The following is a 27,708-nucleotide window of genomic DNA, read 5'->3' as shown; positions in this document are numbered from 1 at the left end:
GGATGAGATGGCTAGATAGCATCACCGATGCAATGAATATGAACTTGAGCACCCTCCGGGAGAGAGCGCAGGACAGGAAGGCCTGGCGTGCTATGGTCCATGGGGTCACGAAGAGTCGGACACGACTGAACGACTGAACAACAACAACAAATTACTACTACATCATGCTTCCTTAAAACATTGGCTATTTGCTTTTCAAAAGTTTCATCCTTGTCTTCTCCTTGATTGGGTGGCCGGTAGTAGACTCCGACCACCAGGTTCCTTTTATTCTTTGCTCCATTTATTTCAACCCAGATGCTCTCGATGGGGCTACCAAGCTCCTCCTCCTGTATTTCTGTGCAGAGATAAGTATTTTTCACATACAGTGCAACCCCACCTCCCTTTCTGTTCCTCCTGTTCTTTTTGAACAAGTTATATCCTTCAATTGCTGTATTCCAGTCATGAAAGTCATCCCACCAAGTCTCAGTTATACCTTGTTGTTGTTGTTCAGTCGTTCAGTCGTGTCCGACTCTTCGTGACCCCATGGACCATAGCACGCCAGGCCTTCCTGTCCTGCACAATCTCCCGGAGCGTGCTCAAGTTCATATTCATTACATCGGTGATGCTATCTAGCCATCTCATCCTCTGCCGTCCCCTTCTCCTTTTGCCTTCAGTCTTTCCCAGCATCAGGGTCTTTTCCAGAGAGTTTTCTGTTCGCATTAGGTGGCCAAAATATTTCAGCTTCAGCTTCAGTATCTGTCCTTCCAATGAGCACTCAGGGTTGATTTCCTTTAGGATTGACTGATTTGACCTCCTTGCAGTCCAGAGGACTCGTAAGAGTCTTCTCCAGCACCACAGTTCAAAAGCATCGATTCTTCGGCGCTCAGCCTTCCTTATAGTCCAGCTCTCACAGCCATACATTACTACTGGGAAAACCATAGCTTTGATTAGACGGACCTTTGTCAGCAAGGTGATGTCTCTGCTTCTTACTATGCTGTCTAGGTTTGCCATAGCTTTCCTCCCAAGGAGCAGCGTCTTTTAATTTCATGGCTACAGTCACCGTCTGCGGTGATCTTGGAGCCCAAGAAAGTAAAATCTGTCACTGCTTCCATTTCTTCCCCTTCTATATGCCAGGAAGTCATAGGGCCAGATGCCATGATCTTAGTTTTTTTAATGTTGAGTTTCAAACCAGCTTTTGCACTCTCCTCTTTCACCCTCAACAAGAGGCTCTTGAGATCCTCTTCGCTTTCTGCCATTAGGGTGGTATCGTCTGCATATCGGAGGTTGATAATTCTCCCAGCAATCTTAATTCCGACCTCTGATTCATCCAACCCGGCATTTCTCATGATGTACTCTGCATATAAGTTCAATAAGCAGGGTGACAATATGCAGCCTTGTCGTACTCCTTTCCCAATTTTGAACCAATCGGTTGTTCCATGTCTGGTTCTTACTGTTGCTTCTTGACCCTCGTACAGGTTTCTCAGGAGACAGGTAAGGTGGTCTGGTACTCCCATCACTTTCAGAATTTGCCACAGTTTGTTGTGATCCACACAATCAAAGGCTTTAGCGTAGTCAATGAAGCAGAAATAGACGTTTTTCTGGAATTCTCTTGCTTTCTCCATGATGCAGCGAATGTTGGCGATTTGATCTCTAGTTCCTCTGCCTCTTCGAAACCCAGCTTGTACTTCTGGTAGTTCTCGGTTCGCATACTGCTGAAGCCTAGCTTGTAGGATTTTGAGCATCACCTTGCTGGCATGTGAAATGAGCGCAATTGTGTGGTAGTTTGAACACTCTTTGGCATTGCCCTTCTTTGGAATTGGAATGTAAACTGATCTTTTCCAGTCTTGTGGCCATTGTTGAGTGTTCCAAATTTGTTGGCATATTGAATGCAGCACTTTAACAGCATCATCTTTTAGGATTTTAAATAGCTCAGCTGGAATACTGTCATCTCCGCTAGTTTTGCTGTCAGTAATGCTTGCTAAGGCCCACTTGACTTCACTCTCGAGGATGTCCGGCTCACGTTCAGTGACCGCACTATCATGGCTATCAGGGACATTAAGATCTTTCCTGTATAGTTCCTCTGTGTATTCTTTCCACCTCTTCTTAATCTCATCTGCATCTGTTAGGTCCCTGCCTTCTTTGTCCTTTATCATGCCCGTCTTTGCACAAAACGTTCCCTTGAGATCTCCAATTTTCTTGAAGAGATCTCTAGTCTTTCCCATTCTGTTGTTTTCCTCGATTTCTTTGCATTGTTCATTTAAGAAGACCTTCTTGTCTCTCCTTGCTATTCTCTGGAACTCTGCATTCAGTTGGATATATCTTGCCCTTTCTCCCTTGCTTTTCGCTTCCCTTCTTTCCTCGGCTACTTGTAAAGCCTCATCAGACAGCCACTTGGCTTTCTTGCACTTCTTTTTCTTTGGGATGAATTTCGTTGCCGCCTCCTGAACAATGTAACGGACCTCCGTCCATAGTTCCTCAGGCACTCTGTCTATCAGGTCTAATCCCTGAAATCTATTCCTCACCTCCACTGTATATTCATCAGGGATATGATTTAGGTCATACCTGAATGGTTTAGTGGTTTTCCCTACATTCTTCAATTTAAGCCGAAATGTTGCAACAAGAAGCTCATGATCTGAGCCACAGTCAGCTCCAGGTCTTGTTTTTACTGACTGTATAGAGCTTCTCCATCTTTGGCTGCAAAGGACATAATCAATCTGATTTCGATATTGACCATCTGGTGATGTCCATGTGTACAGTCGTCTCTTGTGCTGTTGGAAAAGAGTGTTTGCTATGATCAGCGTGTTCTCTTGGCAAAACTCTATTAGCTTTTGTCCTGCTTCATTTTGTACACCAAGGCCATGCTTGCCTGTTATCCTGGTGATTTCTTGACTTCCTACTTTAGCATTCCAATCCCCTATGATGAAGAGGACATCTTTTTTTGGTGTTAGTTCTAGAAGGTGTTGTAGGTCTTCATAGAACCCATCAACCTCAGCTTCTTTGGCCTCAGTGGGGCATAGACTTGAATTACTGTGATGTTGAATGGTTTGCCTTGGATTCGTACTGAGATCATTCTATTGTTTTTAAGATTGTACCCCAGTACTGCTTTTCCCACCCTTTTGTTGACTATGAGTGCTACTCCATTTCTTCTAAGGGATTCTTGCCCACAATTGTAGATATGATGGCCACCTGAATTAAATTCGCCCATGCTTGTCCATTTTAGTTCACTGATTCCCAAGATGTCGATGTTCAATCTTGCCATCTCATGTTTGGCCACCTCCAGCTTACCTTGATTCATTGATCTGACATTCCAGGTTCCTAAACAATATTGTTCTTTACAGCATCGGATTTTCTTTTCACCACCAGACACATCCACAACTGAGTGTCCTTTCGGCTTTGGCCCAGCCGCTTCACTCTTTCTGGCGCTACTTGGAAAGACCCTCTGCTCTTCCCCAGTAGTATATTGGACACCTTCTGACCTGAGGGGCTCATCTTCTGGCGTCATATCTTTTAGCCTTGTGATACGTTCCATGGGGTTTTCTTGGCAAGAATACTGGAGTGGGTTGCCATTTCCTTCTCCAGTGGACCACATTTTGTCAGAACTCTCTGCCATGACCTGTCCATCTTGGGTGGCCCTGCACGGCATAGCTTATGGCTTCACTGAGTTACGCAAGCCCCTTCGCCACAACAAGGCAGTGATCCATGAAGGGGCTCAGTTATACCTATCAGGTCATAATTTCCCTCTTGTATTAAGAGTTCAAGTTAGTTCTGTTTGTTTCCCATACTCTGGGCATTAGTATATAGACATCGAAGACCATGTGCTTCATAGTCTGGCTTTCTTCCTACATGTGGCTGAAGACTATTATTGGGCGCTATCAGAGCTGTTCTCTCTGTTGCAGCGCATGCACCTACGTCCATTGTTACCCCCAACATTACATCTCCCTTCCCCGTAGGATTCAGTTTAAAGCCCTCCTGATGAAGTTCTTCATGCTGTGGCCAAACACATTCTTCCCATCCTTTGTGAGGTGCAACCTGTCCCTAGCCAACAGCCCATCTTCCAGGAAGTATAGCCCATGGTCCCAGAATCCAAATCTCTCTCGTCGGCACCACCTTCATAGCCAGTCATTCACCCGGAGTATTTTTCGTTCCCTTTCTATCCCTCTTCTAACTACTGGAAGGATGGATGAGAAAACTATCTGGGCCCCAAAGTTCTTGAGTTTCCTTCCCAAAGCTTCAAAGTCTGACGTGATCTCTTCGTAGCTCCGCTTGGCAGTATCATTTGTTCCCACATGGATGAGAAGAAAGGGATACCTGTCAGTGGGCTTTATGAGTGCAGGCAACCTTTCAGTCACGTCTCTAATCTGTCCTCCCGGGAGACAACATAACTGGCGAGTCCACGGGTCTTCGCAACATACTTGGGTCTCGATCCCACGCAGCAAGGAGTCTCCCACTACTACCACTCTTCTCTTCTTCTTGTAGGCCTGGGTTTCATCACCTCTCTTTGACTGACCTTCAGCCTCTTGCTCACTCTCATGTAGGTTCCCCTGTGGTTCTTCCTCTGCAGGCTGTCCTCCAGTCTCATCCGCAAGTACCTGGAATCGGTTCCACAGCTCCACTGCTTCCACTGGTGCAGAGTGGCGTCTAGTTCTTCTTCTCCTGTCACCCTTTTCCAAGGAGTATCCTCTACTCCATTTTTCTTCACCTCAGCATTTCCCACTGCCTCATCTTGCTGTTGCTCTTCAAGCTTCTGGTCTTCCCTTTGCTGCTGTAGTTCCCCCATTCTGTCCAAGAACTCTTTGTGTTCTCTTACCCGGAGGGTTGACAGTCGCCGCTCCAGTCCACTTACTTTTTCTTCCAGCAGCGTGATCAACTTGCACTTGTTGCAGGTGTAGGCCATGTTGTTCTCAGGCAAGAAAACAAACATTGCACGCACCTTGCAGGTCACCACCACTGGAGAGTCTTGTCCTTCCATAGCCTCTTTTCCCTTTTTGTGTCTAGCTTTGTGATTGTTCTAGACTAGCCTGTGCCTGCTGCTCTACTCAGTAGAGGTTAAAAGCAGAGTCCCACTGCTGTGAAAGTGTGTGTTACAAGACAAATAAATGGAAAAAAGTTAGTTAAAAAAAAATAAAAAAAAATAAAAAAAATTTAGGGGCCTCCCCCTTGACCTCCCCTGCCGAACTCCCCTGGCCAACTCCTGTTTGCTCCCCCTGTTCGCTCACTCTCTGGGAGCTTGCCTGCTTCTGTAGTCCCTAGACCAGCTGGAGCAACTTGCTCTGCTCTGCTCTGCTCTGCTCAGCTGGGAGGCAGGAAACAGACTGAAGCTTCCCGCCCAGTCAGCTGCTGGGAGTACTCAGGCCACACCCCTCCAATTCAGTTGGAGCTCTCAGAAGCACCTGGTGAGCTCACAGCCAGTCAGAAGGATAAAGGGCAGTGCCCTGGGCTTCCTGCAACCCACTTACCTCTTAGTCTCTGTCTCCTTTGTCTCCTTTGTCTCTTCAACCACTGCAACTCCCCTGGCCAACTCCTGTTTGCTCCCCCTGTTTGCTCGCTCTGTTCGCTCGCTCTCTGGGAGCTTGCCTGCTTCTGTAGTCCCTGGACCAGCTGGAGCAGCTTGCTCTGCTCTGCTCTGCTTTGCTCAGCTGGGAGGCGGGAAACAGACTTCACAGGTTCTAAACAGGTTCTTTACCTCTGAAAGTTGTGTGAAAAAAGGTGAAGTTTTTTCCTGGAATGGCTTCACCTGTTGAATGTCTGCCTGGCATGTGTCTGTTAAAGGTTCAAGGGGCCCTAGAGGCAAGGGGTAGGGGAGTAGCACCCTTACCTACCTCCCATCCCCATTGGGTATGAAGTCTGGACTCCCAGGGTTCTGAGTGCCTATGCAGCCGGTAGTGGTGATGGTGCAACTGCTGCTACTGGTGAGGAGCCTCCAAGAGTCAGAAGGACCAATGGTGCCATCGTGGTAGGACTTTGGGGCAGAGGTCCAGGGCCCCACTCCGCAAAATGAGCAGGAGGGTCCCCAAAGGCAGCACAGCTGGATTACCACAGCATGAAGGAAGTGAATCGCCATTGAACGAGTGGGATCCCATAAGACCATTTAGTCCAGAGTTGAATATTATCTAACTCAGGGGGAGGTAACATGGTGCTCGTGGGCACCAGTGGACACCTTTCCTGGCACCCGCCAAGGGCCCTACTCCTCCCACTTAAAAAAAAAAATTAGCACATTTTCTTATCTGCAGCTGAGATTGCTGTAAAATAGGTTTCTGTTGGTGCTGAAAACTGTGGGTTCAAAGGATTTGTGCAGTTTGTTGGGGCTCAGACCCTACTTCTGCCTTGTACTCAGTCTTTAGGGCAGGGTACTTGTCCTTTGCCACACCTCCCATGGTAGCCATTTTGTGGTGGTGCCCAGGACACTTTCTCAAATTGCTGATGTGCCCACAGGCCAAGAAGGTTGTTCATCCGTGATCTAACTGAGGAGGACTCTTGACTAAGTTTTCTGCTTCCTGCAGGTCCTGAAGCAATTTCATGTGCTGGCTATGCAGAACACCTCTTGCCAAACCCTCGGGTTAGAGGTGACAGTGAGTGGTTCCATTCAACGTGAACGTAAGTCAGGGCCGGGAGTGGACACCTCTTTGAAACACTGGCAGAAGGAGAGGGACGCCAATTCCACCGATCTCCCATTCTCTTGCAGTCCCCCGGAAAGTTCTGGAAGGTCTACCAACCCTTCAGGGGGAAAGGGGGAATCAGCAAAAATCTCCTCCACACCCCCTCCTTTCTGACAGAGCAGCCTGTGAGCAAAGTTCTGCCTGCAAGACTTTAGGATCCAAGCCTATGGGAAGAGGTCCCTGGAAAGGGATGTTAAGGGGACTAGCAGCTGACACAAACAGCATTACATTCCAATCTGTTTCTGTCCAGGTCTTGCATTTCACCTGGGGTGGGCACCTCCAGGAGATCTACAGGCCATTCTTTGGCCCCTACACCCCCCACACCAGTGGGCCATATCCTCTCCCCCACATGCACACAAAATTAAAAATGGCAGTTTGCCACCAAAATTTGGCAGCAACATGCTTTTTTGTTTTTAGTACTCTGTAGTACGAAATCCATTATTTTTTTTGTAAAAAAACACACACCGACCCCCAAAAACATTACTGCTGCCAAATTCCGACCATATAGGACCTGTGGCTGGATGTTGCTCACTCCGAATTTAACTGCACAAAATCTCCTCAAGCCTCCTCATTCCATCCCAGGTTGCCCCCAACACAGCCAGAACCTGTAAAATATATTCAGCGCTCTGCTCCATTGCAAGAGCCCCTGCCACTTTGTTTTATCTTCTCTCCCCACAATAGATGACGCGTATGAGTACTACTACGAATACGAAGGTGAAGAGGAATCTGGACCACCAGCACAGCCCGCAGATCAGCCGTTATCGCCCATCGGCTTGTTTGATGCCCGGCAACGCCGCCGGAGGGAAGCCAAAGACCCTGGACAGCTGCAACGGGATGTCTCCTACAATGTCTGCTTCTGGTGAGTGAGAGGGGAGCAAAACTCTGGTTCTAATATCAGATGGGCCATTTTGGGCAGGCAGAACTTCATGTCTGGGATCATTTCACAGGCGGGACTTTCTTTAATATCTTATTACCAGATTGGTGCTTCCTTTCAACTGTCAAAAGTTGTTTCCTTGGGGGGAGGGGGAGAGAAAGGATTGCCCTGACTTGCTCTCTCTCCCATTTTGTGTGAGAGGTTACAGATGTTCATTGTGATCTCTCCTCTGACCCACTTCATTACGTGTTTATCCCTCCCTGAGGAGCACAGGGGCATGAACCCTTTTATCCTCAGAACAACCCTGTAAGGTAGACTAGGCAGACAAAGAGTGCCTGGCCCATGGCCATCCAGTAAGCTTTGTGGCCAACTGGGCATTTGAACCCAGGTCTCTCCACTTTGACATGGAGCAGGCAACTTGTGGCACTCCAGACTCCCAACTTCCATCTGTCCCAGCCAGCATGGCATGATGTGAACTGTAGTCCAACAATTATGTGAAGGGCCACAGTTTCCCCACACCTGCTCTAACCACTACACTACCCTTTCCCTCACCTCTCTCTTCCACATCTTCCTTTCTTCCACCCCCTACAGGAGGCAACCTGGGGCGCACATCACGGGCATGGTCATCGTTGACATCACCCTGCTGAGCGGCTTCCAGGCTGATGAGGGTGACCTGAACCAGGTGACTGTTGGGGAGGAGTGGGTGGAGGGACTCTGCTGAAGCAACACTTGCCGACACTTGCTGGGGCTGAAGCTGGTCTCACTGACATCATACCCCCTGGCTTGGAAATTCCCCCGCCCCATTTATCTGAGGGCTAAACTAGATCCTATGTTAAATGCATAGTGTCTAGGTCAGGGATGGGCATACTGGTGCCCTCCAAATGTTTTGGAGTACAACTCCCAGATGACCAAGCCAGCGGGGCCAGTGGTCAGGATTTATAGGAGTTGTAGTCCCAAACAAGGGCACCGGCTACCCCTGATCTAGGTGATCCCAACTTTTTAAATTACTCTAGTGTAAGTGAGTGGGGATCTGATCAGGATCAGGACCACTGCATGTGATGGGGGCGTTCTGCCTTCCCACCCAGCTGATTTTGTCCCCTAAATCCCCCCCCCCTAAAGTTAAAGAAAGGGGGAAACTCTACAGGTGCCAACTGAGTTTTCCCCCTTTCTGTAGCCTCCACATAGCCGTGTGGGGGGTGAATTTAGGGTGCAAAATCCACTGGGTGAGTAGGTATACCCCCCCTTTATTGGTACACAGTGGTCCCAATCCAGATTGGGGGTCCCATGCATTTACATGACAGTGATAAAAAAGTTAGGATCACCTAGACGCTACAAATTTAACGTAGCATCTAGTTTAGCCCTGAGATATGTGAAGCGGAGAGTAGACGGGGTTTACCCAGCACAGGCTGAAAGATTCCATGTACATTTACATTACAGACTCCTTTCTTGTGTTTATTAGACTGGAACTTTGCAGGTATGAAAGCAGCTGGAGTTGGGGGGGTGGGAAGCTTCCCTGGCAGGAGTTAACCAATTTTTACTGGCCTTGCAAGCCAACCAAGGGGCAGGGTCTTGTCCCTGAACTCATGCTACATCCTCTGAAACACAGCATAAGTTCACAGGAAAATCTCCTGTTCCTGTCTCCTGTTTTAAGCATGGAGCTCTGTGTGTATGTGTCTGGGGAGCAGAAAATAACCCCCCCCCCCCGGTTCTGAGCTGGAGCAGAGCAGAGGCTTGCTCTGTCTCTGCACCCAAGGGGCACTCCAAGCTCGGAGTAAATGGCAGGCACAAAGGTAAGCCCACATGCCTCTCCACCGGGCGCTGGCAGAGAGAGGCGGAGGTGCTTTGGCTTGCCTCTGCCCGTGACCAAGGCCTCTGCACTCTGCCAAGTGTGTGTTGGGCTCAGAGGCAAGGCCACATGCCTCCAGCTCGGAACTGGAGACTAGAGGCGAAGGCTTGTTATCAGGGCCAGCCCTACCATTAGGCTGTGTGAGGCAGCCACCTCAGGTGGCAGATACCGGGGGCGGGGGGAGCAGGTGCAAGATGTTGGTGGACAGAGCGGTGTGAGTCACGTGGCCTGTCCTGCACCCCCTAAGCTAAATTCAGCAAGCCCCAAAACAGGCAACTGAAAGTAGGAAAAACAACGGCGGCAGAGAGGAGAAAATGTTTATTTTATTCCAACACGTTTTGCGCCTGAATGGTCCTTTATCAGGGAAATTCAGAACAAAGAAGCTTTTGAATATGCTGGCCCTTCAGCCTCCTGTGCTGTGAAGGGTCATTTTTTAAATATTTTTGTCCCTTCTGCCTTTGATAAGCTCAGTCTCCACACACACACACACACACACACACACGCACGCGAGCGCGCGGCGCACACGCAGTCTGTCCCATCTGTCACTCATTCACTACCAAACAGTTAACCCTAATTTACCTGGGCTGTATTTAACACTGCAGACACATATAAACATTAATATAGACTCCACGTGGCAAACATTGTGATTTTGTCACATGGAGCATATCATCTCAGTGGCAGAGCCCTGCTTTGCATGCATAAGGTCCCAGGTTCAATCCTTGGCATCGATCTTCTAGAGAGCTGCTGCCAGTCAGTGCTGACAATGCTGGGCTGGATGGACCAATGACCTTACGCAGTATAAGGCAGCTTCCAACGTTCCTGTCTTGTCATTGGCCTCTGGCAGGAAAACGTCTTGGGCCGGGCCTGCACCAGGCAAGCACAGAGCCAAACAAAACCCCACATCGCCTCCCCACCTGCCACGGCGAGGGTGGCAACGAGCAAGACGATCGAACCCTGTTCATTGGGGAAGTGACTGGCAGGAGAAAAGCTAAGCGCGCCCCCTTTGCTTCCATCCCTCCTCCAAAGCAAATCTCCTCCTCCTGGGGGAGCGTTGCAAGGGCAAAGAGGCTGTCAAGGCTGTGTTGGAATTTATATGCAGCTGCACCCTAAGGTGTTGTTTCACCCTTAGACTCCTCACTCAGATCGAATAGTTGGATCTAAATTCATACATTCAATTATTTACTCTAAGCAATGGAGGCTGGTGGCTCTGATGTCAGTGGGGCAGTGAATCTGCTCCGCACCTTGGATAGCACCCTTAAGAGTTCCGACTGGTTCTGACTGAAACCTGGAGCGGATTCATCACCCCACTAGCATCGGAGCCACCAGTCTCCACTGAATCCAAGTATTAATTGCTTAGTGGATTTAGACCAGAGGTGCAGAACCTCAAGCCCAAGGGCTAAATCTGACCCTTCAGGGTTCCCCAGGTGGCCCCACCCCCTGGCCCCACCCCCTTTCTCCCAATAGTTTGGTGGATTCCCAGCTTCGTGGAGTTCTTTCCCCATTCTAAAAGGTCGAAATGCCTCTCCTAAAGAGGCATTGTTACTGGCAGGAAGAGCTTTAAGCTAAAATAAGCTAGAGTTCTTGCTATTTTGGCCCTGCCCCTTTTGCCTTTGGCCCCGCCTGCCACCAGAACACAGCCACCGAGAGCCCTGATTTAGACAGCTAGTGCATTGGTTGTGGCCTCATCCTGGGAAGGACCGAGGCAAAGGCATGATGTCTAGAGCTGAGCTGAGATTGCTCTGAAGACATTTTTCTGAGAAAATTTCTGAGACTTTTTTTTCTCAGCCCCTTAGAAAAAGAAAGCCATTTTGTAAAATTTTCTCTGAATATTTTCCATTTTTTGTTGGCAACTGACAGTCTGTCCCCCACCCCCGCGTGTGCGCGCACACACACACATGCACACACACACACACACACACAGTGCCTTGGAACGTTGCTAGGTCTGGGGCATTGTGGAAGATACAAAACGGTGGCCAAGCTGCCCACACAGTTGCTTGCTGCTGCTGTCCCTTGCAGTGGCAGCCCGCCTCTCTCCCCTCAAAAAACCTTAGGAAAAAGGAACAAAGCTGTTCTCCTGCTGCTGTTCATGGCAAGCCTCACCTCCGAGAAACTGCTGGAGAATTTCTCCACCCCTTGGAGAAATTCATTGAAATTGTTCCTTCAACTTCACCACCCCTAAAGATGGTGGGAAATTTCGAGAGGCCACTTGCGCACTTCTTCTTGGGGAACCTGCTTGTTTTGTCACCTTCTCATTCCTTTCTGTCTCTTGCCCACCTCCGCAGCTGCGAGATGTCCCCGATCAATACATCAGCTACTGGGAGGTTCAAGGACGACGGCTGCTGCTCTATGTGGAATCGGTGAGAGGATCTTGGAGGAGGATGTGAGGAGCAGAGAGCCAAGAGGACAGCCTTCCCCAACCTGGCTCCGTCCAGATATGTCAGGCTACAGCTCTCAGCATCCTCAATGGCCATTCTGGCTAGGGATGATGGGAGTTGTAGTCCAACATCTAGGGGGCGCCAGATTGAGAAAGGCTGCTTTATAGGCAGGAGGGCCCATATTCAGAGCCTTTCTTCATAAGGCTTTTATGATGACATTGACACAGTAGTTTGTGGGTCCTTTACACGACGTTGTCATTCTCCAGGGCCTCTCCCATGCTTTGCAACCATTATTGCGGGGGGGGGGGGTAGAATGAGGAAAGTGCAGTATTTTTCTGAATGCTGTTATATTTATAGCAGTGAAATTGTACAATTCTGCTATAGCACAACGCCATCTAGTGGCTATATCAAGAAGCACATAGAAAGGCAGAGAAAGGATCCCCACCCCATCCCACCCTGGGAAAAAGCACATGTAAAGGAGCCAAGCTTAATCCTGCAAAGAATCCAGAAGCCCCGATAAAGGTGAGGGATAAAAGCCTCAAGTAGAAATGCTCTCAGTCCCTGAAAAGGAATAATCTAGTGGCGCGTCTCAGTTTGAAGGGGCCCTGGGCATGGTGCCCTCTGGACCCCTCCCACCGCTGCATTGCTTTCTCTCTTCCTACACATGCTGCTTACCAGGTGGTGGGAAGGAATGGGTATGGGTCCCTTTTTCTTTCTTTTTTTGGGGGAGAAAGAAAGAAAAAGACTCCTTCCTTTCCCTCCACCACATCAATCAGGGGTGGGGGTTTGATAAAACAGTTCCAACTCTCTATCTCTCTTCCTTTCTTAAAAACTGTTTACAGTTTGTAAACATCTGTAAAAATCTTTTAAGAAACTAAGAAAAAGGGACCTACTTCCCCCACGCTGCCCATGGTTGGCCTTACCTGTTACTAGGTACTGGCAGTGGTGGCAGGGGTCGCAATATATTTGCTCCCCCCCCATACTTTTTACAGAGTGGGCGCATGTAACAAAGCTCCAGTCAGTCACATCCGCCATCATCCCTTCCCAGAGTGGCTCTGGGCCCTACATGGTGCCAAAATGAAGGTCTCAGGCACAACTGACTGTGGCTTTGCTTCACACATACACACTCAGTAAAAACTAAGGGGGGGGAAAGGAAAGAGGGTGCTGTCATTTTGGTGGCGGGGTGGGGGTGGGGGCTGCAGGGCCCTGGGCCTGTGTCCCATAGTCCTGACCACTGAGAATATCAGATACCTGGGCTAAGCAATCCTCTTTGCCTTTGGAGAGCCAGTTCGGAGCAAACAACACTTAGTGAGATTGACCAGTGAACGGTCAATCCAAGAAATCCAAGAAAACGGGATCCCCAAAATAGGTCTCCAGGAGCAAAACAACAACGGGGTAACAAAATAAATTATTGGTCTTTCATCAGGGAAAATGTGAAGGGCAAAGGCTTCTGATTCAATTGTGCTTGCTCCTTATTCTCCTGTGTTATGGGAGACTGAGGAACAAGCACCTGCACAATCTTTGATGGCTCGAAACACATTGGACCAGTAGATAATTTTTTTTGCTACTCCATTCTTGGTTTTCTCTGGGTAGATCGACCAGTGGCTGACTCAGTATAAGAGAGTGTCACAGGCATCATCTATATTGCTTTTCGAGAGGGGTGTGTGTGTGTGTGTGTGTGTGTGTATTCCTGCTGCTTCCTTTGTTCTTTTTTCTTGGTTTTGTTGTTATTGTCTGGATGTTAGCCAATTTGAAGATTCCAAAAAGAAAAGAAGGCTGTAAAGTTGTTGTGGTATATATATATATATATATATATTTGTGTATAGGTGCCAGAAATAGGACGTGAATGTGTAGTATTTAGAGCCAAACAGACTGTGCCTGTGGGAAAGCTCCAGCCATCCAGTGCCACCATCTACGACTTCTATGAACCTGGTAAGCAAGGGCAGGTCATGGGGAAAAGAGAATTCCTCACTGGGAGGATGGTGAATCTTTTTGGTGGGGGCCAGGATTTTGTCATCAGGGCATGCCTATGTTGGTTGCAATGGACAAATCAAGGAAATCTTTTGTTCATTAAATCATCACTTCCTTCTCTATCCCCAAAAGACAACTATACTGAGGTTTTGGCAATATGCAGATGTATTTAAATTTAAATGGTGCATTAATCGCATAAGAGGCAGGTGATCAGTCAGCTAAAATGTCTGACAGCAGACTAAGCTCAGACTTTAATATGTTGGAAGCCCTAATATGTGTACATGTTATATCAATGGCTAAGGATTGTGGGAGTTGTAGTCCAAAACATCTGGAGAGCACCAGGTTACCCATTAAAACCAAGTATAAACAATAAAGTGTTTCCAAGTACAATATATAAATGTCAACAAATTTTAATATTCCAACCTGACTAGCAAAAAACATAGGAAAAAGTAGAGTTCAGTCAGCCACAAAGATGTTAATAATCTTTCAGGATACTCTTCCAAATCTTCTTTGCTGCAACACCAAAAAGAGCTACATTATATGAACCTCCTTTTTTGTCATGAAATGTTATTCCAAAATAAAGTTAACAAATAAAGGCAACAGAAAGAAGAATGTCCTGTACATAATAAATCAAAATCACTAAAGAAACAAAGGAATTCACTAATTAGAAATCTTAGTCTATAACACCCCTTCATGGATCACTGCCTTGTTGTGGCGATAACAGTCTATAACAGATATGCTAATGGAACGTCTACAGTAAAACGGCCTAAGTCAGAGCTCTGTACCTAATGAAAGTAAAAATACAAGTTATAGAACATATAAAAGGAGTGTATGTGTGAGTGTATGCCACTTTGTGTGTATGTGTGTGTTAATCAGAAAAAATATGGGCAATTGTACTTGGTTGGAATTTTATCAAAAGTTTGAAGAGCTTCAACATAGGAAACAAATGGAAACCATGGTGCCACAGTAGCATTCTTCGACTTAGGATTCCTTGCTAGCTGCACTTGCTGAGTAAGTCTATACATACTCATGGTCTCCCAAATTGTATCAATCCACTGCATATACCGCCAAACCCCCCCATCATATTCTGTACTGAACTATCTGCCAACTTTGACAGATAACGGGACAGAGATCTCCCTCTGGAGATCTACGCAATGGGCCAAATGGAAGATCTTCCCCATTATCTTCTTTTTGCCCAACGCTGCACACGCATTTTCTGTGCACCTTAGGAATTCTTAAGTACCTACCAGTGAATGCTTTCCTTTTCTTACAAGGCTGAGTAACCAAATTTAACAACCATGTCTGTCATACATTCTGTATATATACAACATGCACACATTCACTCCCTCTTTCTCAAATTGTTCTCTTCCCATTACAGACCAGCGCTGCAACATCTTTTACGGTGCTCCCAATAAGCCTGAGTTTGTGTCTGCGTTGTGCTCGGATGATGTTTGCCAGTGTGCGGAAGGTAAGCTTGCCTGGGCCGGCTTTATGTTTCCAAGCGACTCGGATCATGATTGTCAGTGGGGGAGACCCTGGGCAAGAGGCCTGCCCCACCCACAGAACAAACATGCCACTTCCGGAGTTCCATACAACAAGCCAGGAGGGTGAATTAAGGCTCGCTAAAGCAGTGCAACTGGAGCACTCATGCTCACTGTATTCTGGCAGCTGGCCCCAGAGGAGGCTGTGTGCATCCGTTTGCAATCAAGAACGCTGTCTTCCCTCCAATCTCCCACATCCTAGGAGAGCAGCTGGTGAAAGTGCATTAGAGATGATGCTAGGCCCATGCAGCGCCTATAGCAGGGGTGGGGAACTCTTTCAGCCTGAGGGCCGAATTCTGTTTCTCTTGGAAGCCACATTCCAGTAGTGGGAGGGACTGAAAGCAGAGGGGGCGGGGCCGAAGTCCAAAGGGGAGAGGACCAAATATTCCTGCATATTTTAGCTTGAAGTTCTTACTGCCAGTAACGAGGCCTTAGGAGAGGCATTTTAGAATGGGGAAAATACTGCACAAAAGCCGGGAAGCCACCAAAGAATCAGTGGTTGGGGGGAAGGGAGTGGGGCCTGGGGAAGGGGGCGTGGCCATTTGGGGACTCCAGGCAGACTGGATTTGGCCCCTAGATCTGGAGTTCTGCACCCCAGATCTATGGGATGTCACAGCACCTGCCCAACATTGCAGTGACAGCACCAGTCATGCTCCAATAAATGTGACTGTACCATATTAGAATTCACAAGGAAGGGATGGTTCCTTAAGGGTCCAATCCACACATTCACGCACCTGGCAGTGGCGTTACGGGCACTGTCCACTATGTGCTCGTGCTGTTAGCACGATTGCCCACTAAAATACCCATGACAGTTGCACTTGCTGGGCAGCACTCAGGAAAATTACTGTGTCTGGAAAGGCCCTGTGAGAATCCAGCAGCCTCAGGTGTCTGCATGCTCTCCCTATTCAGAGCACCTATAGACACCCCCGTGTCCCTCCTTGAGAAGTCAGTTGTGTCTCACATGCATCTTGTGCTAATGCATTGGAAGCAACCCCCAGGGAACCCAGGAAATCTAAGAACATAAGAAGAGCCCTGCGGGATCAGACCAAGGGTCCATCTAGTCCAGCATTCTGTTCCCACAGTGGCCAACCAGCTGCCCCCATGGGAAGCCCACAAGCAGGACATGAGTGCAAAAGCACCTCCTGCCCATGCTTCCCAGAAATCTGACCTTTCTCTTCCCTCCCCTATGCAGGTGCCTGCCCACGTTTGAAGCGCACCCTTGAGGACAGTCTTACAGAAGATGCTCGCAGGGATTTTGCATGTTACAGTCCCATTGTACATTATGGTAAGAGGGTTTGATCCTAGGAATGGAGGCCCCACTCTTTCCAGCCTGGCTAATTTTGGCTCTTCCATCATGTATTTCCTGCTAGTGCAACCCACTAAGCCTGTTTAATTTCGCCTACCCATCTTAGTTCAGTTTGTTGGCATCTTTTCCGCTCCTTCACATAGCCTACTTTCAGCTCTGCATTTGTTATGATTTAACTTAGAGCTTTTTTACACGAGGCATTTGTTGTACGTTCATCATTTCCGAGTTATGATTGTTTACAGGTTCTTTAGATGATGTCGTGACCGTCCAGTTTCATTTCGGTTTGTAAACTCCACTTTCTGTGTATTTTTTAGAGCATTGAAATTGCAGTATTATTTCTGATGGTGAAGAAAGCGCGATTTCCCCTTGTGTAGTGCTGCTATTCTGCTATACGACAGTGCCACCTAAGGTTATGTAGTGAAAACCAGGAAAGGAAATGCTCCTCATCTAGTGCTCGGATCTCAATTCTTCAAGGAAACCAAAAAAGTAGATGCAGCAGATTGTTGTCGCATATAGAACTGTTGTTACATGTAGAAAAGCTCATGAAGTCCAAAATGAAGTTAAAGTTACCAAATCTAGCTCAGTTAACAGCCTCAGCCACTAGATCTAGGTGGATTCTCTTCTTATCTGTGCACATTTTATTTCTTCACAGGATGTATGCACTTCTTTTCTGGCAAATAGCACACCAAGCAGTGTGCATTATAAAATTAATTCCTTTTTTACCCAGTTCTCTCAAGTAGTTTCCTAACTTATTGCAATCTTTCTCTTTTACCCACAGCGTTCCGAGTTCGAGTGGAGCGTGAGAGCCAAGAAAGCGCCTTCCGCGTCTATGAAGTTAAGATCCTAGAGGCCCTGCAGTTCAGTAAGTGATACTTTAGGAGGGGCTGTTAAGCAGCAGGTTAGATCCAGTGCTTTCTTGTAGGAACAAAATCACAAACAAAGAGAAGGATAATTCCCAGCAGAATCCTCAGCCTAATGTAATGCTCTCCTAGGCTTAATTTCAAAATTTAATTTCAAAAAGTACAAAGGTCTAAAAATGCACTAATGCAGTTTTAAAATTGAAGGACTAAAAACAGTGGAGGCTGGTGGCTCTGATGTCAGCAGGGTGGTGAATCCGCTCCAGGTTTTAGTCAGAACCACTCAGGCCTCTAAACAAGAAGAGATCAAGATCCAGCAACTGGTCCTAGCTGAGTAGGGCAGAGAAGTAAAACAAGAAGAGAGAGTGAGAGAAAGAAGCAAGCCAGCCAGCAGACTGTTCCTGCTTCCTTCTACAGGGCTTCAGAATCTCTCTCTCTCTCTCTCTCTCTCTCTCTCTCACACACACACACACACACACACACACACACCCTGCAATCTGCATTGGGAGGAAAGCTCCCATTGGCACTTGTGGGAATGTTCCTCCTATTGTGAATCACAGGTGTGTGGGGGAGAGGGACCGATTCTGTTTGGGACCCAAGCAGGATAAGGGCTCAGTCCCCCTCCCCCATGCCATGGCCCCAACCCAGCTCAGCCCCCACCCACAAACTATGTGACAACTATAATGTCTTTGTTTGCTTGCTTTGTTTCTATACCTCCCAATTGACAAAGCTCTCTGGGTAGTTTACAAAACAAAACTTAAAAACATAAAATACAAAAACATAATATAACAACCTAAAAAGTTTAAAACAAGAGAATAGAACCAAAGTTAAAAGCAAAGTAAATGCCATCAGCAATGCAAAGGTCTTCAAATGCACTAATGCAGTTTTTAAAACCGAAGGACTAAAAGCAGTGGAGGCTGGTGTCTCTGATGTCAGTGGGGCAGTTAATCTGCTCCAGATTTCAGTCAGAACCACTCAGAACTCTAAAGGAGCTATCCAAGGTGCTTTGCTTTGCACCTTGGATAGCTCCTTTAGAGTTCTGACTGAAACCTGGAGCAGATTCACTGCCCCACTGACATCAGAGACACCAGCCTCTACTGTCTAAAAAGCAAGGGAGAATAAAAAAGTCTTCACTTAGCACTGAAAATATGACAGTGTAGATGCCAGGCGAGCCTCTTTGGGGATGGGCATTCCATAACTGGAGTACCACCACTGAAAAGGCCTCCCTTTGGTAGCCACCAGCTTCACCTCATTTGGTGGGAGCATCTGGAGAAGGGTCTCTGAAGATGATCTCAGGGTCCTTCAGTTTGACCCTAACAGCCATGACAACTCTCCCAAAACAGGTATAGCAGAGCAAGGCTGAGTGTGAATCCTGACAGGGATCATGAGGGCAAAACCTGGGCACCCCAATAATGAGAGGGAACAGAAGAGGATGAGTGGGAAAGGATACGAATTCATACAAGGACAAGGAGCTAAACCACTCTTTTAAAAATGTTTCCACTTGCTTCACACTGTTACGTGAAACCCCTGGAACCTCCTATCCAGGGGAGTTATCAGGTCTGCTCCTTCTCAGCTTCACCAACACTCCCCCATCAGCTGCTTCGAGACCACTCCCTGCCCCCTTGCCTTAACTTTTTAATTCTCTCTTCCTCTCTAGATCAGGATGTCGGAATCTCCAGCAACCAGACCCGACGCTTTGTGGTGCGTGCAGCGTGTCGGACACGCATGGCCACGGGTAGCGAGTATCTGCTGATGGGACGTGACGGGGAGACTCGGGACCCTCAAGGCCGGTAGGTTAAGGATAGGGAGGGTGAAATCAAGTGTGTAGTGGATAGGGATGTCAGAGGAATCTGTCCAAGGGGTGAAGCTCGCTGAGCTTTCATCAGCTCAGCCCCTCAGACTTTGATTTGCTTTCCCACCAGCTGGCCCAACTCAATCTGCATCGAGTCAGGCCAGCTGGCAGATTTTCTGGGGGGTTTTCTAACTAGAAATGTGTGCAAATTGTAGCTGCAATTTGCACAAATTACCAAATTGGCAGCTGCAATTTGCACAAATTCCTAGTTACAGAAAAAAACCTGCAGAAAAGTTCCCGGATTTCAGGAATAACCCGTGGATTGGCTTGTGAATGCAAGGCAAGCCAGGCAGGCAGTGTGGATCCATTGGGCCCCCAAGGGGCTGGATTTGGACATCCCTAGTAGTGGATTGGTGGAAGGGCCAGAGGAATGACGACTGGCGTCTAGGAATTACTGAGTTAGATTTCAGTGACATGCGAGGCCTTTGTGGGAAGGAAGTCATGCCTACCAGCAACTGTTAGGGGGATGAGCATGAGACACCATAATGCAAACGAGAACAGCAGGGCTCCTGTATCCTTGGTTCGAAGAGGGAATTTCAGCCAGTGCAGCTTTTCTCTGCCCTGCATGACAAGCTGCACCTTCCAAAATTCTCCCTTCTACGCAAACATTAAGGATCAGACAGCATGCTCCTGGTGGTTCTGCATGGACCTGTGGCCTGATTGGAGTCCACCCAGAGAAGAGCCTTCAGTGTGGTGGCCCCCTTTCTGTGGAATGCCCTGCCTCTGGAGGTCAGGCAGGCACCAACATTGTGTTGTTTTTGGCACCAAACATCTTTATTTCAAGAAGACTTCCTTGATTGACCAGCCACGGTTTTATTGGTGTTCTGTTTTTTAAAACATTTTTTTAAATTGTGTTTTATTCTTTTTATCTTCTATAGTTCACCACTCTGGAATCTGTTTAAATGTGGAGCAGTATATAAATGTTGTAAATAAATAAATACGGGAGCCCCCCATTGCTGCCCCCCATTGCCCCTGGGAGAATCAGCAACCAGGGGGCACATGCTTAAGTGTTCCCCCTGCAAATGCTGCCCTGCCTCTTTCCCTCCCAGATCTAAGCCCCAAATCCAAATGTAAACACCACTTGGGAGGTGGGGGTGGAAGGGCCCAGGAGAAGGGCATTTGTAGGGGAGAATCAGCAGGCAAGGGGTGGGTGAAGCATCCTTTCTTCACTCCCACCAGTAGTCCTTTTGTCTCCTCTGCCCCTCATGTTTATCTTATCTCCATAAATGCAGATTTGAGAACAGTTATTTGCCAAGGTACTTCCACCTTAACTTTCCGGCATGCATATATATATATGGGGGTGGGGGGCAGGGGGTAAGCCATAGCTCAGTGGTACAGCACCTGCTTTGCATGCAGAAGCTCCCTAGTTGAATCCCCAGCGTCTCCAGGTAAGGGTAGAAAATAATCCTTCTCAAAACCCTGGAGAGCTGCTGCCAGTCAGTGTCGACAATACTGGGGTAAATGGCCCAAGGGTCTGATTCCGTCTAAGGCAGCTTCCCGTATTGCTTCCTAAGCTGGGCTTGTCTACATTCTGATCCTGCAGCCCCCAGTACCTGCTGGAGAAGAACTCTTGGGTGGAGGAGCTACCAGATCCCCGGCGCTGTCGGGCCACCCAGTACCGCAACACCTGCGCTCAGCTCCAGGCATTCACCACTTCCTATGCTGGGAGTGGCTGCCGCATCTGAATCAGAGAACCCAGACCAGCATCTCCTGTGCTTTCGTCCATCTTGATGCACCAGAAGCTTTGCCTCTTCAGTGGAAACAGAGATGCCAAAAAAAACCACCATCTTCCCCGCACCCCCCTGATCACTAGATTATGTGTCACAAGATGCTTTGTGCTTGGAGGATTTAAGGACGAAAGAAGAGCCTTCTTGCAACAGGGCCAAAAGTCCACCTAGTCCATTGGCCAGCCAGATCTTTGGGAAGTTGAGAAGCAGGGAGTTGCCCTCCTTGTTTGCTGTCCTTAGCATCTGGTACTCAGAAGTAGAGCATTTCTGAATCCTGGAGGCTCTCTTTAGCTCGGGGGCTGGCTCAATATGGCCAAGGCCATTTCAAAGCCCTTTCACTTGCCATCAAAACAGGTTGTTTCAATTCATCCATTTTTTGACAACATAAAAGTATTAAGAAAGCCTTGGGAAAACCCAAAGATGCTCTATTTGAAATCCTGGGGTCCCAATCTGGCCCTCTAGAGTTTCCCAGCTAGACACCCCCCCTCCCCTTTTCCTCCCAAATGTCGGTTGTCCACTGATTGTTTGGTCGTTTCTTGGCTTTTGCACATTCTCTTCCATTCTAAAAGGTTGAAATGCTTCTCCAAAGGCTTAGTTACTGCCAGTAACAGCTTTAAGCTAAAATATGCTGTTATTTTAGCCCCACCCCATTTGCCTTTGGCCCTGGCCACCACTGGAATGCGGCCCCGGAAAGCTTCTCTGAAATGGAATGCCTCGTCTACTTTTATTCTGAGGCCAAAATGGCAAGCAGCTACTAATAATGTGGATATCTCTGTGCATTCATAGGAACAGGGAAATGCATGCCCACAGCTCATTTGGGTGAAATAGCCCTCTTTCTAGGCACTGTTGCCTGCATTAAAAAGGACCATTTCTTGCACTGCTGCCCGACATCAACCACATTCATAAGTTCAAACAAAAACTTCTGTCTGTGCATGAAAAGAGTTCAGAGATGGGTGATAATCTTTGATCAAATGAAGAGCATTGACCTAGTCCTATTCGTTTTTAAAAAACATTTTTGCCTCTAGTACTAGTGATTATGCCTTCCTACATATTTACGGTTTTAAACTGCTATTTTATTCAATAAAAAGTATTGTGCCCTAATTTTGTTTCACACACTAGTAGTAACATACCTTTTTGTTTCAACTAGTAACATACCTAATAGCATATAGCAGAGGTTGGCAACTTGTAGGCCAAAACATCTGGAAGGCCACAACTCCCATCATCCCTCACCATTTGCAATCTCATTTAAAGGTAGAATTGAAGAGCAACATAAGAACAGCCCTGCTGGATCAGAGCCAGGGTCAATCTAGTCCAGCATTCTGTTCACACAGTGGCCAACCAGGTGTCGACCAGGAACCCACAAGGAGGGCATGAGCATAACAGCGCCCTCCTGAATGAAGGGGCAAGGCATAAAACAATAGGAAGGGGGGTGTCTTGCTTCACACTCACAATTGGAGATGGAGGGATGAATCTATTTCTGGTCTCTGTCACTTTCACATGCGCTCACTCATACATTGGTTCAATTTCCAAATCAATTTTTTAACCATCTGCATGAAAATTTAGCAGAGAGGAAAGTGTGATCTGTAACAGGATTGCTGGGAAGGGAATTTGGTGGCAGTGGAGCAATCAGGGCAGTCATGGAGGCCACAATTAAGGCTTTGGAGGGCCAAGTGGAGCTCCTGGGCTGTGGGTTGTGCGCCCTGCTTTAAAACAACAAACATGGCATTTGCCTATTGTCTTATCCTTGATCAGGAGAGGGACAGAGACAAGAGCTACCTCAGTCAGTGGTGGATTTAGAGAACGTAAGCCTTTCTATACGAGGATTTTATTGTGCACTCGTGATTGCTCACTCATGGTAGTCTGCGGGTCCTTTACATGACATCATGCAACCGCTAACACAGTTTTTTTTCATGGTGCCATGAAACCCTCCATGTAATTGTGCAATTCTGCTATACCTCAGTGCCATCTAGTGGCTGTAAACACATAGAAAGGCAGAGAAAGAAAACCCCCAGAAAAAAGCATGTGTAATAGCAGCCGAACTTAATCCCGCAAAGAATCCAGAAGCAGAAGCCTCAGTAAATGTGCGGGATAAAAGCCTGATGTAGAAATGCCCTGTGTGTGTCAGACTACTGTTATTACCTCTGCAATACATAAAGGAATGATAGCCGATGCTCCTGGTTGTGCATAAAGCACAACCGCCACTATATAACTACAGGCCATTCTTAGATATAAGGCAGGGGTGAGGAACCTGTAGCCCTCTAGATTTATTAGACTACACTTCCCATCACCCTGGATTACAGGTCATGCTGGCTGGTGCTTATGGGAGGCTGAACCCAACACCATCTGCAGGTGCAGAGGTTCCTCTCCCCTGAGGTAAGGGAAGAACCAGATTCTCTCTTTTTAGGGATTATCCATGACATTTCTCCAGCACTCTCACTCTCTCACACACACTTCCCCCACGTCTGCTGCTGGGAGGAAGTGGCACTACTGTTCTGCAGAGTTTCCACTTCTACAACACGTAGCAATTCCTAAGTGGCTGTAGGGTCAGAGCAGATCACAACCCTGGTTTCACTTCTTTTATAATTGTTCTGACTTTTGGGGTATTGATAAACAGCCTCTCTACTGCAGTTCCAGAGAAGCAGAGAATATGGTACTCGTGGCACTGGAATATACCTTACCAAGTACAGCAGCTTTCATATTTGAAAAACAAGTTTCTAGCCCTTATGATTCAATAGATATACAAGTAGCAATCTGTGGACAGTGCCTGCAAAAAGTAACTAGACAGGGAGATTAATAAGGTTGGCAGTGGACAAGACTGGAGTTCACTGCCCTGTACAGTTCCTCTTCCCTTGGCTCTTAAATAAAAATGAAGTGGGCTATAGTCCATGAAACCTTCCCAGATAGATACACAGGCCAGAATAAATGGGTTAATTTTAAGGTGGCACCCCAAGACTCGTTGTAAGTTTTGCTGCAATTACCCATCTGGAAATTGTTACAATAAAAGCTGTAACATTGATGAAGTTTTTTTTTAAGTCTGCAAAATATAAAAAGAATTCTAGTTGCTGACTATTATTTTTGTAGCACAAAGTACACACCGCCTCAATAAGAACCTCATAAAGGCCAGTTCAATTTTTATACGTTAATAAAAGATAAATGTAAAAAAAAAAAAAAGGTAACTATAACTTTGCTAAAAGGAAGAAAAATGAGATCTTTAACAAAATCTCTTAGAGCACAATCCTATGCATGTTTAAACAGAGAAAAGTCCTACAACTCCCAGCATTCCCTAGCCAGCCAACATATCCTCTAGATAAGTTCTCCTGTGACAATTTCTACCAGATAAAGCAAAAGGGTTCCCTTACTCAAGAGACATCCTGTAATTTGCCAGCATTATGTCCTTGTAGAAAGATCGTTGCTGTGGATCCAAGCCAGCCCACTCCGCTTCTGTAAAATACACAGCCATATCTTCGAAAGTCACAGCTCCCTGAGAGAGAAGAAATTCAGTAAAGGGTGTCCAGAAAATTTAAAAAGTAGTTAATTACAACATTTCGGAGGTTGGGAGCTGGGAGAACCAAACTTCTATATCAAAAACATAATGGGAGTCTCAAATCCTTCATGTCTAGATTTTCCTCCTCCATCAGAGTTCCCCAGTCTTTTTGGACCTGTGGGCACATTTGGGAATTTGAGAAACTGCTGTGGGCACCACCACAACATACATAATCAGTGGATCGCTGCTTTGGTGTCTACCTGTCGCATCTATGGATCTTAGGCTGTGTCTTATATTATTCAGCAAAAACTTTTGTGTCTACTGGACAATGCAACATTTCTTTAATAAAAGATTGTCTAATTCAGGTAGCTACTGATGGTGCAATACAGCTAATGCTTCCTTTAAACATATGTTTTGGCAGTGTCCAGTAGTTGCTTCTTTTTGGGAGGAGGTTATTACACAGATGCATTTTGTACTGGAACTGTCTGTAATATTTACTGATGTACATGCTCTTTTAAATTATTTACCTACTTAATGGAAATCAACAAATAGCATAAATGGATTCTCTGCACAGCTAAAAGACTGAAATTACAGCTTTAGAAGGATAAACCCTCACCTCCTATAATACAAAGGAATTAAGAATTTACAATGTTTTCAGTATTTGAATGGGTAGCATATAGATGGTTGGATACTTATTTGGATACTGGTCTGCTTCTGTTGAAGCCTATGTATAATTGCTAGAAAGTTGTATGCATTTCATACAAATCCATGTACGTATATTTTAAAAATGGGAAAATATTTTAATCTTTTGAAAGGATGCCCATGGGCATCACATTGGAGACCCCTTTGCTGGTGCCCACAGGAGCTGCGTTGGGGACCCCTGCCCTACATGCTATTATTGAAGTACAGGACCCCCACCCCCACGAGAGAGCAACCATACACTCAATTCCCTTCTGTCCAACTTGCATTATAAAGTGGCACATTCCAAGAAAAGCTTGACCACTTTATGTTGGCTGTTTCAACTCCCTGCAAATAGATGAAGAAGAAATGGGGGTGGGGGAAACAACAACATCCTCTTCCCATTTTTGTTGAGAATGTCAGAATCTGAGCCTCCCCCTGAAGGTAATAGCGCTCATTCATCTTTCGATATTCAACCCAACTTTAGACAAAAAAGCAGAATTAACTAGCGCTCTCTTTTTCACCTCACCCCTGGCTTGGTTATAACTTCTGAGCATCACCTCTTTCCTCAGCAGTTTAGATGTTTATGAACATTTCACAACCTCCAAGCAGCTTTGAGTACATGACTATTCACAAACAACAGGTATATTTGCAAATAAAGCAAGATGTTACAAGAAAAACAGCACAAGCTATGTATGTGTATCTTGCCCTTACTTCAAAGAGCTCCATGGGGCCTCTCTTTGCGTATAGGTGAGGCTGAGAGAATGGGAGGCCACCCAGGGGCCTTCAAGGCTGAAAAGGGATTTGGAATCTTAAGTTTTCTATGTTCAAACCCAGCCCACTGTCTGAAAGATACACAACTTTTGCCTAGGCCTTATGGTGCCCTTCTGCCTTTCCCCAAGCAGTCTTCCCTCAGGCACAAAGCCAGGTCAACACATGCAGCGATAGCGGACCAGGTAAACCTCCGTTGGTTGAGTGGGTTGTACCACTTTAGATAGTAGGTGGAGCATACCATTTTAAGGCTCTTTGTAAGCAAAAAGCTAACATCAGGGAGAATGGTTCTATCCCCAGCCCACGTTACTGAGCTAGATTTCTAGTTGTGGGGGGATTTTTTTTTCTGTAATCCCCCCCAAATATGACTACCGCCACCACCACCACACTGGCACTCTGAAGTGGGCCAGTCTGTTTACCCTTTCTCTCCTCCCCCATGATCAATTCTTAGACTCTTCCCACATGGACAGACAATGGGAAATATTCCCAAGAGGTCAACAGTTGGGAGGTGCCACTACTTGGGGGGGGGGGGTCATTTGCCCATCAGTATAGTGCAGTCACCCCGGTACTGTAGTTGCTGCTACCAGGTCTCCCCATCTGGCCTGTGAAGGCCTTTAGTGTATCCTCTCCGAAGACCCCATTCCCTCAGAGAAGGGAGAGTGGCTGTCAAGTGAGCCTCCTCCTCAAAGAGCGCTCCTCAGGGTGGTGGCTCCATTGGCTTCACTTGCCCCAGCTGGGAAAGGTGAGGGGAGAGTGAATCCAGCTCAGAGAGAGCATGTGTCTGTGTGTGAATGGGGTCTGGGCAAGCAAGACAGGGGCCATATGCCAGGAACACAGGACTTTGGGCTGTGGCCCTGACCACTGCTGGCATGTGACCCCTGACTTGCTTGCCGGGAGCCAGTTTGGGTCCAGATTTATTTGTAGGCCCAACACTTTTTAGAATTTCTTCCTCAGGGCACGTTTGCAATAGGAGCCTTTCAACACAAGGCATGTATTGTGTGCTTGTGATTCCTCATTTACATTTGTTTGCGGGTGCTTTACACGATGTCACCCTCCTCTGGGGCCTCTCCCGTCCTTTGCAACCATTTTAGCAGGGTTTTTTTTTCTAAGGAGGAAAGCCTGGTATATCCTGGAACAGCAGCATAAAACCCTGGTGTATTTGTGCAATTCTGCTATATCACAGTGGTTGTTTAGTAGAACCTATAGCAAGACAGAGAAAGAAACTTCTCTGGAAAAAGACACGTGTAAAGGAGCCAATCTTAATCCCACAATGAATCCAGAAGCCTAAGCCTTGGTAAAGTGAAAGGTTAAAAGCCTCATGTAGAAAAGCACTAGGAGTTACTGGGGTATTCCTTTCATTGGTGGATCATTGTTCAAAATGTGCCTGAGGAAGAAATTTCAAAACGGCTGGGCCTACACATAATTCTTCTTTTGGCACCTGGAGTTCCTCCCCATTTGTTTTCCTATTCAGGCATTCAGCCTAAACATGAGGGCACAAAGAGTGTAGGGGGAGATGCATGTGCCCCTCCCCAACCCCAACATCCCTGTCTGTACCAGCTGTGGCCCCTCCTAAGCTTCACCTTGAGGGTTCCCAATCATGGTGAAGCTTCTAAGTGCATTCAGCTGAACATGCATAGAATCTCCCTTCCGACCTTCACGCTCAACATGCAAAGGTCAGGAGTGTGGGGGGGGGGAGCTGGCATGAATGGGAATATTGGGGGCCCTACACACTTTGTGTCGCCGTGTATTCAGACTGAACACATGATTAGGACTAGTATTTCACAAGCCTTT

At 46.9% G+C, this 27,708-nt stretch overlaps 1 protein-coding gene across 1 annotated transcript in view; it reads left to right on the top strand.

The window, feature by feature from the left end:
* LOC146355718 (complement C4-A-like) overlaps positions 1 to 25,812 on the top strand; it is a 93,555-nt gene extending 67,743 nt beyond the window's left edge. Inside the window, exons 32-41 of the mRNA XM_084830638.1 lie at positions 6,480 to 6,573; positions 7,317 to 7,494; positions 8,101 to 8,191; positions 11,638 to 11,712; positions 13,557 to 13,662; positions 15,080 to 15,169; positions 16,435 to 16,527; positions 17,327 to 17,410; positions 19,063 to 19,195; positions 20,801 to 25,812. Of these exons, the coding sequence (XP_084686764.1) occupies positions 6,480 to 6,573; positions 7,317 to 7,494; positions 8,101 to 8,191; positions 11,638 to 11,712; positions 13,557 to 13,662; positions 15,080 to 15,169; positions 16,435 to 16,527; positions 17,327 to 17,410; positions 19,063 to 19,195; positions 20,801 to 20,942 (1,086 nt within the window). The 3' untranslated portion in view covers positions 20,943 to 25,812. The remainder of the gene's footprint in view (positions 1 to 6,479; positions 6,574 to 7,316; positions 7,495 to 8,100; positions 8,192 to 11,637; positions 11,713 to 13,556; positions 13,663 to 15,079; positions 15,170 to 16,434; positions 16,528 to 17,326; positions 17,411 to 19,062; positions 19,196 to 20,800) is intronic.
* The last annotated feature ends 1,896 nt before the right edge of the window (positions 25,813 to 27,708 follow it).

Source organism: Heloderma suspectum, chromosome 2 (genome assembly GCF_057233095.1).
Source record: "Heloderma suspectum isolate Gila_16-S chromosome 2, 16-S_ref, whole genome shotgun sequence".
Lineage (NCBI taxonomy): Eukaryota > Metazoa > Chordata > Lepidosauria > Squamata > Helodermatidae > Heloderma > Heloderma suspectum.
The sequence above is the reverse complement of the archived record's forward strand: the minus strand, read 5'-3'. Positions and strand labels throughout refer to the sequence as shown.